Source organism: Belonocnema kinseyi, chromosome 6, assembly GCF_010883055.1.
Source record: "Belonocnema kinseyi isolate 2016_QV_RU_SX_M_011 chromosome 6, B_treatae_v1, whole genome shotgun sequence".
NCBI classification, from domain to species: domain Eukaryota; kingdom Metazoa; phylum Arthropoda; class Insecta; order Hymenoptera; family Cynipidae; genus Belonocnema; species Belonocnema kinseyi.
Genome location: NC_046662.1, coordinates 42,151,652 through 42,167,595, shown reverse-complemented (window position 1 = coordinate 42,167,595; position 15,944 = coordinate 42,151,652). Strand labels below are relative to the sequence as shown.

Sequence of the window (15,944 nt, the reverse complement as noted above, 5' to 3'; positions counted from 1 at the left end):
GGAAATCCATGGAATTTTCTTGATTTTAAAATTATTTCTAATTTATTTAAATTCTTTTGAATTTAACTTGAATTGTTTTAAAGTCGTATGAATTTATCCTGAACTTGTTACCCTTTGATTCAATTTGAAAATTTAAAAAACCAAAATGTTTGAAAGGTTTTAAATTTGAATGACGACTTAAACATATACTAATTTGGGTAAAATATTTATTAAACAATGCTACGGGCATTTTCAATCCTAATTCTAAAGGTTTCGACATAAATGAATTATGAAATAATAGATCAATAAGTCTGTAAATAATTGTAGTTTCTCAATTGGTATGCAATAAATTATTATAGGTTTTTTTTCACGGGGGTGACGTAGTTTATTTACAAAAATCTTATTGACTTAATAAATATCGCGTTCACGATAATCTCGAAAGCACTCTTGTCGCTTTTCCTCAATGCCGATTGAGTAATTTGAAAAGCTCGGAGGAAAAAATATTGCCATATTCACACACATAATCAGGAATTAACTTTGAGTTGAAGGACAGTGTAAAATAATGTCAAATTTCGAAATTAATTTACCTATAATCTTTAATCTAAACCTCATTTTTTTAGTTAAAATAAATAATTTTCAAACAGAAAAAGAAAATTCGCGAAAAAATAACGAACTTTTTAACCATGTTGATGAATTGTTTATGATAATATTAATTTTCAACAAAAATTACATTATTTAATATTTCCACTAAAAACTGCAATAATGTTCAATAATAGACTGATTAGTTAAACCAAAAAATACGAATTTTTACCAAAGACTTGAATTTCTAATTAAGCAAGATTTTTCAATCACTAAAGAAAAAAGTCTTTTTCAAAATGTTGAGTTTTTAAATCAAAAGACGAATTTTTAAGACGAAGTGTTTGATTTACATTTTAAAAATATTAATTTTTACTGAAATATTTGAATTTTCGATTAAAAAATAGGTGTTTCGACAAAATAAGTGAATTGTGAACGAAAAAGGATCAATTTTTTAGGAAAAATGAAAGAGCTTCTTTTCCATTAAAAAAAACTAATCATCAATCAAATTCGTTGAATTTTCAACGAAATGAATAAATTTTAACAAAAATTGAGCATACTGAAAATCAAAACTTTACATTTTTAACCCAAGTATTGAATTTTTAACTCAGAAGACAAATTTCCTACAAAAAATAAGACAAATTTTCAACTATGAAATATAATTCTTCAACAAAAAATTGAATAGCTTGATTTGTGTTAGAAAAATAATTTTGTAATAAGATAAAATAAATTTTCACGGAAATAGTTGAATTTTTAATCAAACAAGTGATCAACCAAAAAAACTAAATTGACCGAGAAAATTTTTCGACAAAAAATCAACTAGTTAAAGTTTTGGTTAAAAAATTAATTTTTAATTCCTAAAAATAAAAATTTTAATTTTCTATCAAAACAGAATAATTTTTAATAAATAACATGAATTTTAAACCAATTATTTAAATTTTCAATAGAAGTTCCACAAGAAGATTGATTTGCTACAAAAAACACAAATTTTCTACAAATTAGGTGAATTTTTACATAGAAGAAAAATTTAAACAAAAAAGAGAATAGCTTCATTTTCAGTTAAAGAAACATGTTTTTAATCAAACTAAATGCATTTTGTACTAAAGAGATCAAAGTTCTGCAAAAAAATGAGAATAATTTGGAACAAAGTACATTCATTTTGAACCAAATATTTTAACATTTAATGCAATTTTTAACCCAATCGTTAAATTTTTAACCAAAAAGGTAAATTAGACAACAAGAAGGTTCTCATGTCACCAGAAAAGATATTTCAACAATTTATAGAAATTTTAAAACAAACAGTTGAATTTTATAGCAAAGAAGATTGATTTTAAAACAAACAGAATTTAAATAAATTTCCAGTTAAAAAATATATTTTCAGAAACTAATTTTGCAGCTAATGAAATTAATTTTAAACCAAAAAGTTTAATTTTCGAGATAAATTTTCAATGAAAAAAGTAATTAATCACCAAGAAGATCAATTTTTTTTCACAAAAGAGAAGCGAAATTTTCAACCAAAATTTTAATATTTTAGTGAAGAAGATCAAAGCATTTTTGCGTTAAAAAAATGTTTTCAAACAAAAAACGAATTGTAAATCAGATTTGGATAACTTTTAAACACAGAATTAAAATGCAAACTAAAATGATGTTTTCCAAAAAAGACAAAAATTTAAACAAAACAGATTAATTTTGAAATGAAAAGAAATTATTTTTAATGAAACCTAGAATGGTTTTATTTTCATTGAGAGGTATAGGATTCTTTTAAAATAAAATACGTTTTAAACGAAATAGTTCAATTTTAAAGCAAAGAAATGAATTTTCAAACCAAAAAATTATTTTTCTACGAAAGAATAATAATTTTTAACAAAGAGCATACATTTCGAAACAAATATCTTCATGTTTATTAGAATTTGTAACACAATAGTTAAATTTTAAAACCATAAAAGTTCATTTTTCACACAAAAAATACCATTTTTAAATCAAATAAGCAATTTCTGAACTAAAGAAGATAAATTTTTGAGACCAACAAATAAAATCCTTCAACTTTCAGTTAGAGGAATAATTTTGCAATAAAAGAAATTAAATGTTGAAAGTAATAATTTAATTTTCAAAATCAAAAAAATGACTATGTAACCAATTTTGGATATTTTGTAACCAACAAATTAAAATTTTAACTGTAATGATACATGAAATGATCAATAGAAAAACATGCCAACTAAATAATCAGTTTTCCCCAAGAAGGTGAATTTTCTAGCAAAAAAAGTAAATATTCCAACAAAATAGATGACATTTCAACTGAAAAGGATCAATTTTTAAACAAAAAATACAATTATTTGATTTTAACTTAAAATAAATAAGTTTCTAATGAAATGAAATGTATTTTTAAACAAAAAGATTAATTTTCTACCAAAGAAGAGTAATTTTAACACAATTTACGAATTTTTAAATAAATATTCTTACTTCGATTAGAACTATCAGTCACTAAACAACAAATTTTTAACATTTTTATGGAATTTAAGCAAATAAAATAAATTTTTAAATAAATAGATTTACAAAGAAACGAAAAAATGAATTCCTAGCTAAATTTGCATAATTTCTAACGAAAGAATTTAAGTTTAAAATAAAATGATACATTTTCATTAAAAAGAAGTTAACTTAATAGTTCAATTTTCCACGCAGATGATGAATTTTCAACAAAAAAAATAATAAAATTTTCCAAAAAAATAGATGAATTTTCAAGTTGAAAAGATAATTTTCTGACAAAAGGTATAATATTTTAATTTCAAATTAGAGAAACAAGTTTACGAATTTACAATTTTTTAACTAAATAGTCAAATTTTCAACGACAAAATTAATTTATACCAATGAGAGATTGATTTCTTGCCAGAAAAAGCTTAAACTTTTACTTTTTGAAAGTAGACTTTTACTAGCAATAAGGGAAATTCCAAATAATTTAGATTTGGGCAGATATGCCTGTAATAATGATCATTATGCGATACACTTATTGATGAGGCAATAAGTTATGGTTGCACGTGTTCTTTTTAAAATCCATGATTAAGTGACTTTCACCTTGATCTTGTGTGTTTGCATATATTTAAATGACATAACATCTCACATCTGCGTGTACTGCTTCCCTATTCTTTTTCTAATGGATATTGGGTGGTATATATATTGGCTGGATTTTTTCTAAAAAATCATCAGTTCCAACCCGAGCTTAGGCGAATCGGTATCTTGCATACAACAAGAAAATGAAGTTCATTTTTGCGGCTCTGCTTGCAACCTCTGCAGTCTCAATTCGTAAGTATAATAATATTAACGAGAATAATAATATTATTAGTATTTTTTTCTGTTAATTGAACAAAACAAGGGGTCAATCCTTTTATTATTAATTTCTATCCTTCAAAGTTTATTAAATTTCTATTTGTTTGTTACAGAATTATGTTCTGCCTTTCCGGCTTCCGGTTCACCACCATGTGCAGATGGACAGAAAAATGTACAAGCTCAAGCTAATGCTCAAGCTGAAGCTCAAGCTCAAGCTCAAGCTCAAGCTCAAGCTCAAGCTCAAGGCCAAGATCAAGCTCAAGCTTATGCTCAAGCTGAAGCTCAAGCTCAAGCTGACGCCCAAGCGCAGTCTCTAGGCGCATCTTATTCATCGTCAGTTGGACAGAGTCAATCTGCATCTCAGGAAGTAAATGCTCTATTTTCTCAGGGACGCTATCAAGGAGCGGAAGGAGGAGATTCCAAACAGAAAGGAAAGGCGGAGAAAGGAGCTGCAAAATCAACTCAGGCTAAAGCTCAGCCGCAAGCCGGAGGTAATGCATCACTAGTTGGACAGAATTCTGAAGATGCTGCAGCAGGAGGTGATAAGAGCGATGCAGGAAATGCTCAATCATCTAAATCTGAATATTCTCAAGGAGTAGATGCTGAAGTAGCACAAGGAGGAAATGCTCAACAAAAAGGAAAGGAGCAGAAAGGAGCAGTAAAATCATCTCAGGCTCAAGCTCAGCCTCAAGCTGGAGCTAATGGATCATCAGCTGGACAGAATCAAGCTAAAGATGCTGCAGCAGGAGGTGATACAAAAGATGCAGGAAATTCTCAAACATCTAAATCTGACTCTTCTCAGGGAGTAGATGTTGAAGTATCACAAGGAGGAAACGCTCAACAGAAAGGAAAAGAGCAGAAAGGAGCTGCAAAATCATCTCAGGCTCAAGCTCAGCCGCAAGCCGGAGGTAATGCATCACCAGTTGGACAGAATCAAGCTAAAGATGCTGCAGCAGGGGGTGCTAAACAAGATGCAGGAAATTCCCAAACATTCGAGTCTGACTCTTCTCAGGGAGTAGATGTTGAAGTATCACAAGGAGTAAATGTCCAACAGAAAGGAAAGAAGCAGAAAGGAGCTGCAAAATCATCTCAGGCTCAAGCTCAGCCTCAAGCTGGAGCTAATGGATCATCAGCTGGACAGAATCAAGCTAAAGATGCTGCAGCAGGAGGTGATAAACAAGATGCAGGAAATTCCCAAACATCCGAGTCTGACTCTTCTCAGGGAGTAGATGCTGAAGTATCACAAGAAGTAAATGTCCAACAGAAAGGAAAGAAGCAGAAAGGAGCTGCAAAGTCATCTCAGGCTCAAGTTGATTCTCAAGCTGTAGCTAATGCGTCGGCAGTTGGACAGACTCAAAATAAGGACGCTGGAGCAGGAGTTGATAACAAAGTTGGAGGAAATACTCAAACATCTCAGGAAGTTTCTCAGGAAACAGCGGAAGGAGCAGATGCTCAATCATATCAGGAAAATGCGCGAGGAGATGTATCAAATGCTCAAGCTGCAGAGTGTGAAAAGCATGCAAAATGTAAAATTGCTAAAAAATTGAAACATGATAAAAAAATCCAGGAGGCTAAACAAAAGAAAGCTGAAAAACAGAAAAGAAAGATTGAGCAAGACAAACAGAAGGAAGAGGAAAAGGAGAAGAAAAAAGCCGCGCATGACAAGAAAAAGAACGCCGAACAAGAGAAAAAAATGGAAGCCGAACAGAAAAAGAAAGAAAAGAATGCCAAAAAAAATGAAAAGTGCGAATAAGCTTATCAATTTGGACATGCTCGACTATCTGCAAAAAAACACCTTTAAAACCATGACAATTTGAAAAGTCTGGCATACACCAATGTAAAGAACGTTTTGAATTCAGTTTTTCACTATAAATTTTGATCTTGTTTCCTATTTGAATCTGTTAAACATGTAATATTGCGAAAATAAAAACATTATTTACAGATAATTTCTAATGGATTTTCTTATCTGAAAACATCGTCCTTTCACCTATGAAATATTTTTTTGAATAATTGTTAAAATATTATAATACACCATCAGAAAATCTATTCGCTGCAAATTAATGTACAAAGAATCGACAACCTTAATTTAGAGATTGTGAATTCTCTTTGGATAAAGCTTCTTCTTTTTCGTCCTTCTTATTCTTATCATGCTCGGCTTTTTTCTTCTTCTTTTCCTATTTTTCCTTTTTATCATCAAAAGATTGTTCTTTTTGCGTTTTTCCCTGCTGAACTTTTGCATCATCTTCCGATTTTTTATCCGCTTTAGACTTTTTATTTTTCCCACATTTGACAGCTTAAATAGATGAATGAAATGTATTTATGTAGCCCAATCTGGGACTGATCATTCAGATTTTGCAAAATAAAGTACAAATCGAATTTTTTAAATTAATTTAATTGTTGTTCCTTATTATGCATTAATTTTTACTGTCAGGTATCCTAAAAAATGTAAAATTTAGCAAATGTATATTATTTCAATACATCACATGTACTGAAAATATGTACTACTTATATGCTTTGTTTTTATAATTTAACAGAATGCAGATGAGATAAAAATAACATTCTGATATTAGAGATTTTATTGCATCTTGTTTCGTTCTTCTATAAGCTTAATTAGTTAATTTTCCATATTGTTCCTTAAGATGGGAACAAAAAATACGCCTCCTATAAAAAAAATTTTTAAAAATTTTGTCGTAATTTTTTTTTCTATTCAAGAAACAATGATGTATCCTATCAAGAAATAATGAATTGCAGATTTTTGAACATTTTTTCTATATTCAACTGTTGTTCGTTAATTTTTTTCGTATCTTGTGTCGTTTCTCAAAAATATAATTTTTAGATTTTTAATTGGATTTTTTCCCACTAGAGCAAAAACGACGTTTGTTAAACAAAATTATGTATAAAAAATACTTAGGTCTTTTTAGGGTCAACAGTTATTGTTATTATTTAGGTACACGTACACTTTCGTTAAGTGGTGTAATACAAAATAATGTGTGAGTCATTCTTCGTCTCGAAAATTCAATTGTATTGAATTGGAATGAATTGGATTCGAATAAATTAAATTGGAGTGGATCAGAATGGAATGGATTGAATTGGATTGGGATAAATCAGATTGGATTGGAATGAATTGGATTAGAGTGGATGGAAACGGAGTAAAGTGGATTTAATTGGATTGGATTGAAATAGATTGGATTGGATTGAAATGGATTGGATTGTATTGGATTGGAATGAATTGGATTATAGATTTGAATAAAATATATTGGAGTAGATTGGAGTGGATTGGGGATTATTGGATTGGATTGGAATAGTATGGATTAGATTGGATGTAAGTGGTTCGAAATGGAGTGAGTTGAATTGGAATGAATTTTATTGAATTGAAATGAAGTGGATTGGATTGCATGCGATTGGAATGAATTCGATTGGACTTGAGTGAATTGGAATGGATTGAATTTAATTGAATTTTATTGTTTTGAAGGTAATTGGAGTGAAATAAATTGTAATGGATTGGATTGACTTAGAATGGATTGGAATGGATTGTAATGCATTGAAATACATTTTTAATGAATTATATAGAATCTAATTAAACTTCATTGTTTTGTAGTGGATTGGAGTGAATTTTAATGGATATAAGTGAATTTTAATTAATTGGTTTGGAATGAATTGGAATGAATTTGAATTGATTGAAATGGATTGGAATGGATTGTAGTGGATTGTAATGGATTGGATTGACTGTATGTATTGGATGGATTGAACGGACTTTAATGGATTTGCGTGGATTCAATTGGATTGGAATGGGTTGTAATGCATTCGATTGGATTTAAGTGAATTAAACTGCAGTGAAGTTGATTGTATTAGAATAATACTTTCTAATTATAATGAGAGTAATACAAACAAAAAATTATAAAATTACGAAATTCCGGAGAAAGGCCCATTGAAGCACTAAATATTACTATTTAAGTCTGGTGACATGTTCAATTGTTCACATGGCAAATGTGAAATATAATATTCAAAACACCATATTTGAAAAAAGAACATGAGCAGAGTTTTTTTTTATAAACTGCTTGCAACATCGTTTATTTATCTTTTTTACCTTTTTTGCCAGTTTGTATCATCAGCTACTAATTTTCTTGTTCGATATATGGCACATTAAAAATTTTACTTTCACACTGAAGAATTAACATAGCAGGCAAAGAAAGGAAATAAAATTTTTTAATTAATTTCTTAATTTATTTTTTGCTTCTATTACTCTCATTTTAATGAGAGCGTATTAATCGAATCAACTCCACTCCAGTCCAATCCATTCCAATTCAATGCATAACAATATAGTTCAAATCCAATACAATTCTTGTCAATCCAATCCATTCCAACCCATTTTAATCCATTATAATCCTTTCCAATCCATTTTAACCAAATAAAATTAATTACAATGAATCCATTTCAATCCGAACCACTCCACTTATATGCAATCTAATTCATTACAATGCAATCCAATTAATACCAATCTACTCTAATTCACTTCAATGCAATATATTCGTATCCAATACAATTAATTCAGATTTAATCCACTCCACTCAGGTCAAATACACTCTAATACAATTTATTCCAATCCTCTCCAATCCAATAAAATCGAATTCATTCAAATTCAATCCAGTCCACACTGATCCACTCCACTATAATCAATTCCAATCCCTTCCAATCTATTAAAATTCATAACAGAATAATTCAGTTTAATTGAATTTAATCTAATCCATTACAATTTATTTCAATCTATTTTATTGCAATTCATCCCAATCCACTCCAATCCAATTCATTCAAGTCCAATACAATTCATTCCTATCTGATGCAACCCAATCCACTCTATTTCAATCCAATAAAATCAATTACAATTCAATCCATTCCAATCCGAACCAGTCCACTCCACTAAAATCCAATCCAATTCATTATAATGCAATTCAATTAATCACGATCTAATCGAATCCCCTCCAATCTAATCTATTCATATTAAATACAATTCATACCAATCCAATCCACTCCATTTCAATCCAATACAATCGATTCCAATTTAATCCACTCCACTCCGATCCCAGCCACGCCAAACCAACTTATTCGAATACAATACAATACAATTCATTCCAATCCAATGTATTCCAATTAAATCCAGTCCACACTTATCCACTACACTCCACATCACTCCAATACAATCCATTCTAATCGAATTCAATTTAATCCAGTTCAATTCAATTTTCGAGACGTAATTTTGTGTAATACACGTCGTTTTTGCTCTAATAGGGAAAAATTAAATTAAAAACCTAAAAATTATATTTTGGAGAAAAGAAACAACATACGACAAAAAATTAATTAACAATTCTCGATTATAGAAAAAATGTTTAAAAATCTGCACTTAATTATTTTTCTAAAAGGATAGATAGTTTTTGCTTTAATAGAAAAAAAATTACAACAAAATTTTTTTGGAAAAGTCCACACATTTTTTATTATCATTTTTATATAGGACGCGTAGTTTTTGTCTTAATCTGAGGAAATAATATTGAAAATAATTTAATTAAATTTGAAGACGAAAGAAAAACGATGCAATAAAATTTCTAATATCAGAATTGTATTTTTATGGGATGTGCACTTGAAAAATTATTTAAACAAGGAAATAAAAATACGGCTCTTTCAATATCAGTACATATGATGCATTGAAATAATATACATTTGCTGAATCTTACATTTTTCAGTGTACCTGACAATAAAAATTAATGCAGAATAAAAAATCTAATGCTAATAAAAAATCGGAACATTTGTGCCTGTGCTGCGGATAGATTAAAAAAAATTTAATAATTTATTATAATATTACAACTGTTATTCAAAATAATATATCATAGGTGAAATAACTATGTTTTTAGATAAAAAAATACAAAATAAATTGCCTGCAGATAATGTTTTTATTTTTGCAATATTACATGATTAACAGATTCAAATAGGAAACATGATCAAAATTTTTAGTGAAAAACTGAATTCTGGACGTTCTGATCATTGGGGTCTTCAAGACTTTTTATATTCCAATTGCTGTCTAAGTTTTTTGATTATCGGATAGTTTAGTATGTGCAAATTGTTGAGCTTATTCGAACTTCTAATTTTTTTTGCATTTTCTCCTTTTTTTCTGTTCAACTTTAATTTTTTTTCTTGTTCGGCGTTCATTGTCTTGTCATGCTCGGCTTTTTTCTTTACCTTTTTCTTCTTTCTGTTATGATCAGATTTTTTTCCTGTTGTTCTGATTTCTTTTGTTTAGCCTCATCGACTTTTTTATCGTGTTCCAATTCTTGAGAAATTTTACATTTCACATGCTTTTCATACAATGCAGGTTGAGAATTTGATAAATCTTCTTGCGCATGTACTGGCATCCTTATTTTGAGCCTGTTTAACTGTCGATGCATTTCTTCCAGCTTGAGACTAAGCTTGAGCCTGAGATAAGTTTGCGGCTCCTTTCTGCTCCTTTTCTTTCGTTTTGAATCTCCTTCTCCTGCTCCTTCCGCATCTACTCCCTGAGGCTATTCAGATTCAGATGTTTAAGCATTTCCTGCATCTTTTTTATCACATTCTGCTACAGTATCTTTAGGCTAATTCGATCCAACTGATGATGTATTAGATCCGGCTTGAGACTGCGCTTGGGCGTCCGCTTGAGCTCGATCTTGAGCTTAAGTTTGGCTTTGAGCTTGCGCGCGAGCTCAAGCTTGAGCTTGCGCTTATACATTTCCCTCTGCGTATGCACACGGTGGTGAACCGGTAGCCGGAACATTAGAACAAAATTCTCTAACAAAATACAGTAATTAATATACTTTGAAGGATTGAAATTCATATTGAAACTATTGAATCCTTGATTTGTTCAATTTACAGAGAAAACTGATATTAAAATTATTAATAATATTATTATACTTACAAATTGATGCTGCAGAGGTTAGGCGCAGAGCTGCAAAAACGAACTTCATTTTCTTCATGCATACAAGATACTGATTCGTCTAAGATTGCGTCGCAACTGATGAATTTTTATAATAATTCTAGCCGATATATATACTGCCTAATATTCGTTAAAAAAGAATATTTAAGTAATACACGCAGATGTGAGATGTAATCTCATTAAAATGTATGCAAACAAGCAAGATCAAGGTGAATGTCACCTAATCATGTATTTTAAAAAGAACGCGTGCAAGCACAACTTATTGCACCATCAATAAGCTTATCACATGATGATAATAATTGCAGGCATATCTGCATACATCTAAATTTAAGTGAAACTCTTCTAAATTGATCTTTTGTAGTTAGAATATAACTTATTTTATGGAAAATTGTCTTTTTTTGCTAAGAAAATTAATCCCTCTGATTGAAAATTCAACTATTAGGTTGAAAATTGCACTAAAAATGAAAAAGTGTTATGCAAAATTCGTAGCCTCAGTTAAAAATTATTTCTCTTGGGTATAAAATAAATCTTTTTTGATAAAAAATAATCTGTTTGGTTCAAAATTTAACTATTTCTTTGAAAATGTATTTCATTACATTATAAACTTATTTCTTTACAGTAAAATTAAAATAGATTATTATTATATAATAGATATAATATATAATTCATATTTTATGGTTGGAAATTCGTTTTTTTGTTAACTATGTACTTTTAAAAAAATTATTCTTCTTTGGTAAAAAATTTATCTGTTTGATTCAAAACTTAACTATTTCGTTAAAAATGTGTTTGATTAAATTATAAACTTATGTTCGTGAGTTGAAATTAAACCATTCTAGTTCTTGTTAAAATTTTTTTTATTTGAAAAGTTATCTATTTTATTACCAAATTATATATTTTTGAGAAGATTCATCTTCTGATTGGAAAACTAAAACTATTTGGTTGAAATTTTTTTCTATTGCATATATATCATTTCAGTTTGAATTTCAATTCTTTGGTTAGAAATCATCCAAATTTAGTTGAAAAAGTCATTTTTGGTCGAAAATGTAACTATTTCGTTTAAATTTTAATTTTTTGCCTAAAAATTGCTTTTTTAACTTAAAAAAAGCTATTTTATTTTTGGTTGCAAATTGATATTTTTCGGGTAATAATAATTTATTTGATTAAACAGTGGTCTTTCTTATGGCAAATTAACCTTCCTGGTAAAAATTCAACTATTATGTTGAAAAACGAATAAAAATTTAAATGTTTGGTTGAAAGTTCATGTACTTTGTTAAAAATAATTGTTCTTTCATAGAAAATTAATCTTTTTGGTCAAAAATTCACCTTTTGGGTTCGAAATTTCACTGTTTAGTTAAAAACGTACCTAGTTTCATCAGAAACTTATTATTAAACTTAAATATAAACCATTCAACTTTTTGTTAATAATTAGTATTTTTTAGTTGAAAATTGATCTATTTTGTTAGAAAATTTTCTTTTTTCGGTAGAAAATTTATCTACGGGGTGAAAAATGCAACTATTTAGTTTAAAACTAAAAAAGAACTTTTATTGAAGATGTATCATTTACGTTTAAATATTAATTTCGTGGTTAAAAGTTCTCCAAATTTTATTAACAATTCGTTTTATTTTTGAAAATAGTTTTTTTTACGAAAAATGCTTTTTCTTGTTTTATCCAGATAGACGGATACGACCGAATTTCAATATATATTTGACATGAGCACACGTTATTTTAAAAATTAAATAACAGAGAAAATTGTATTTTCATAATAAATAAAAAATAAACATTTTTTCTATATTTTTATTGTATTTCAAATGTATCTTCTTTAATTGAAAGTTAAATTAATAATCTCTTTAAAACGTCTTAAATTCTTGAAAATATTTTTTACTGGCTCGAATTTTTCTAAAAAATTTCAAATATCATATAAAATTTTGTTAAATTAACTTATAATCTTCTGAATGTTCCCAATAATTTTGAGGCAATTTTGGTATTCTCTTGAAAACTTATGAAATCCTTTAAAATTTAAAATAAACTTTTCATCTCTTTAATTCTTTTAAGCATTTCTTGGATTTATTCGATTTTTTATTTGTTTTTATTTTCTAAACTTACCAATTGAAAAAATTTCGCTTTAAAATCTTCTAATCTCTTTTTAGAAATTTCAGGAAACCATTCGATATGTTTAAAACCCTTTTTAAATTTTTTTAAAGATAATTTTTGAAAATAAAAAATTATTTAAAATTTTTACACGAATATAAGGACTGCCCTAACATCTTTCAGATTATTTTTTGACAATGGTTTTTAATTATTAAACATTTTTCTAAATAATCTCTTGAAATTATTTTTTCAAAATAAAATATTATTTTAATTTTTCCTAGAAACTTGAAAAAAACATGTTAAATTTTCGTGAAGGTTCACGAAATTCTGAAAAGCCTTTACAAGTTTTAAGTACTTTCGAATCGTTTTAAAACTTCTGAGTATCTCTTAAACTTACTCAAATTTTTTCTTAAATTGCGTGATATATCAAAATTTTAAAATTTTGCTTCAAAATCTGTAATGCGCTTTTAAAAAATTTTAGGGAATAACTCAAAGTATTTTGTGATCTTTTTTTAATTTTCTCTAAAAATTCCTTGAAGAAGAATCATTAAAAATTTACCATGAATCTTAAGAACTTTTTTCATTTTCTTGACACCCTGACAAAAAATATAAAAAATTTGTAAATCCTGAAAACTTAAAAATATTGTCTCGAAGTCTTCCATATTTTCTTATCCCACATTTTGAAATCCTTAATAGCTAAAATTATCCCTTCATCCTCAAATCTTTCATAATTATTAAAAAGCTGCTAACTTTTTAATTCGGAATCTTCCGGTTTTCTGAGTTCACTTTTATAACCTGATTTGCACCCCGGAACGATACACATCGGTATAATTAATGAAATTAATTTAAAAAAAAAGAAAAACTATTGGATTCATCCACCGTGTAATTTTCACAATTATTGCATAAATAAATGGCCTGTTCTATTAAATGAGTTGAATACTTTTTGAGAATAGAAGAGCATTACATTCTTAACAACGTGCAAACCGATATTTTTAATTCTTTAAAATCTATACCTATTTATTTTTAACACAGCTAAAAAAAGTTTTTCAGAAGAAAATTTTTTTTCTTAGCTTTGAAATTCTTATAACAATTCAAAGATTCATCAATTTTAGGAGAATAGTTCGCAAACAAAGCAAGATGAAATGAAATAAATTTGTCAAGAATTCTAGTTTTCCATATTGAATCAATAAATTTGTAAATATGTTATGTTTGTGAAGCTTATATAATCTATTTACAAATTTCACAATATTGCCTGTTTACTGTTTCAATAAAGTTTGAAATATGACAGGATCAATTTCTCTTATTAAAGTTTTTTATTTTGACCGGTTTTTATTTCTATAATCTTCTGTTAATCATTATATACAGACTTAAATAAAATCATGTATTTTCACTAAACCATTATTATTTTTTTGTTATATAATTAGCAGAAAAAAGTGATTGAAAATTAAATTTAATATTTTCAACCTAAAGTTTATCTTAAATTTTATTTATTAAAATGTAATACGCAGACGTATTTGGGACGACGAAAAAATCCCGAAAAATAAAATCCCCGAATGATAAAATTAGCGAATAATAAAATTTACGAAAAATAAAAATACCGAATTGGAAAATTACCGAATAATAAAATTCTCTGATAATAACTTTCGCGAATTATAAAATTCCCGAATTGAAAAATTCCCAAAGTATAAAATTCACGACAGTTTATAATATTATGGAATTGAAAAATTCCCGAATAATAAAATTCCCGGCAGTTAATAACATTAACGAATTGAAAAATTCCCGAATAATTAAATTTCCGACCGAAAATTGACGAATTATAAAATATTCGAATTGGAAAATTCCCGAATTTAAACAATTACTTTTTTTTATAAATATCTTTTATTGATTATAAATACAATAATTATTTTTTAACATTATTTTATTTAAAATTATTGTTATTTTATATTCAAGCAATTTTCTTTTTATTTTAGGCATTACAAATAATTAAAAAAAATAATTATTATATTTATAATCAATAAAACATATTCATGAAAAATTGTAATTTTTTAAATATTCGGGAATTACAATTCTAATATTTTATAATTTGTCAATTTTCCGCCAGGGATTTAATTATTCGGAGAATTTTCCAGTTCGTTAATATTGTTAACTGCCGGGAATTTTATTATTCCGGAATTTTCCAATTCGGGAATTTTATTATTCTGGAATTTTCCAATTCGGGAATTTTATAATTTTATAATTATGGAGAATTTTCCAGTTCGTTAATATTGTTAACTGCCGGGAATTTTATTATTCCGGAATTTTCCAATTCGAGAATTTTATAATTATGGAATTTTTATTATTCGGGAACTTTTCAAATCCGTACCATTATTTTTCGGCAATTTTATTGGTCGCGAATTTTAAATTTTGGGAATTTTCCAATTAATTAATGAAAACAGGCCATATTGAAGTTTTAATGAATAATATTATAAGTATTAAAGTTAAAAAAAGAAATGCACTTGAAAAAAGTGAGAATCGTGGTCAGAAAAAGTTTATAGGTGCTGTAGTCAGTCCAGTAGCAATTGGTCTCATTTTTCAAATTAATTCTTGAAATCGTTTTTTCAGCATATTGAAGACAATATTTTTATTTTTTGACACTGTAAAGCTGCAAAAAATTCACTCGTGATTAAATTTCGCTAATTTAGATTTAGAGATATGTCCCTAATAAAAATCATGAAGCCTTAAACTTATCGGTGTCGTATTATTTTATCGCTTTCACGTTTTTCTTTTAAAACGGTGCTTAGGTGTTATTCACCTTGTTCTTGTGTATTTTGATAAATTTGATTGACGCTACAGGTGATATAATAATCTCGTAATGAGTACAGTGGAAATTTTTCCGACTCATGAAAGTCTTGATATTAGAATATTTTGTAAAAATATTTTCCTTTCTTCGGATTAAATTTAGTATAGATATCGGCAAGGATTCTTCCAAAAAATTCATCACTTCAAGCGCAAACTTAGAAGATTCAGTTTTTTTTATACGTCAAA

At 27.8% G+C, this 15,944-nt stretch overlaps 1 protein-coding gene across 1 annotated transcript; it reads left to right on the top strand.

Annotated features, from left to right (window-relative positions):
- Positions 1 to 3,803: 3,803 nt before the first annotated feature.
- LOC117175351 (glycine-rich protein 1-like) lies at positions 3,804 to 5,629 on the top strand. The gene is made up of 2 exons (XM_033365058.1): positions 3,804 to 3,852; positions 3,990 to 5,629. Exons 1-2 carry the CDS (start codon positions 3,804 to 3,806, stop codon positions 5,627 to 5,629), a joined length of 1,689 nt encoding a protein of 562 aa, XP_033220949.1.
- Positions 5,630 to 15,944: the final 10,315 nt, after the last annotated feature.

What these genes read in the sequence shown, in the direction of transcription:
- LOC117175351 (XM_033365058.1), top strand. Translation starts at nt 3,804, where the DNA reads ATGAAGTTCATTTTTGCGGCTCTGCTTGCAACCTCTGCAGTCTCAATT. An exon ending in AACCTCTGCAGTCTCAATTC is followed by an intron (nt 3,853 to 3,989) that starts GTAAGTATAATA and finishes TGTTTGTTACAG; the next exon opens with AATTATGTTCTGCCTTTCCG.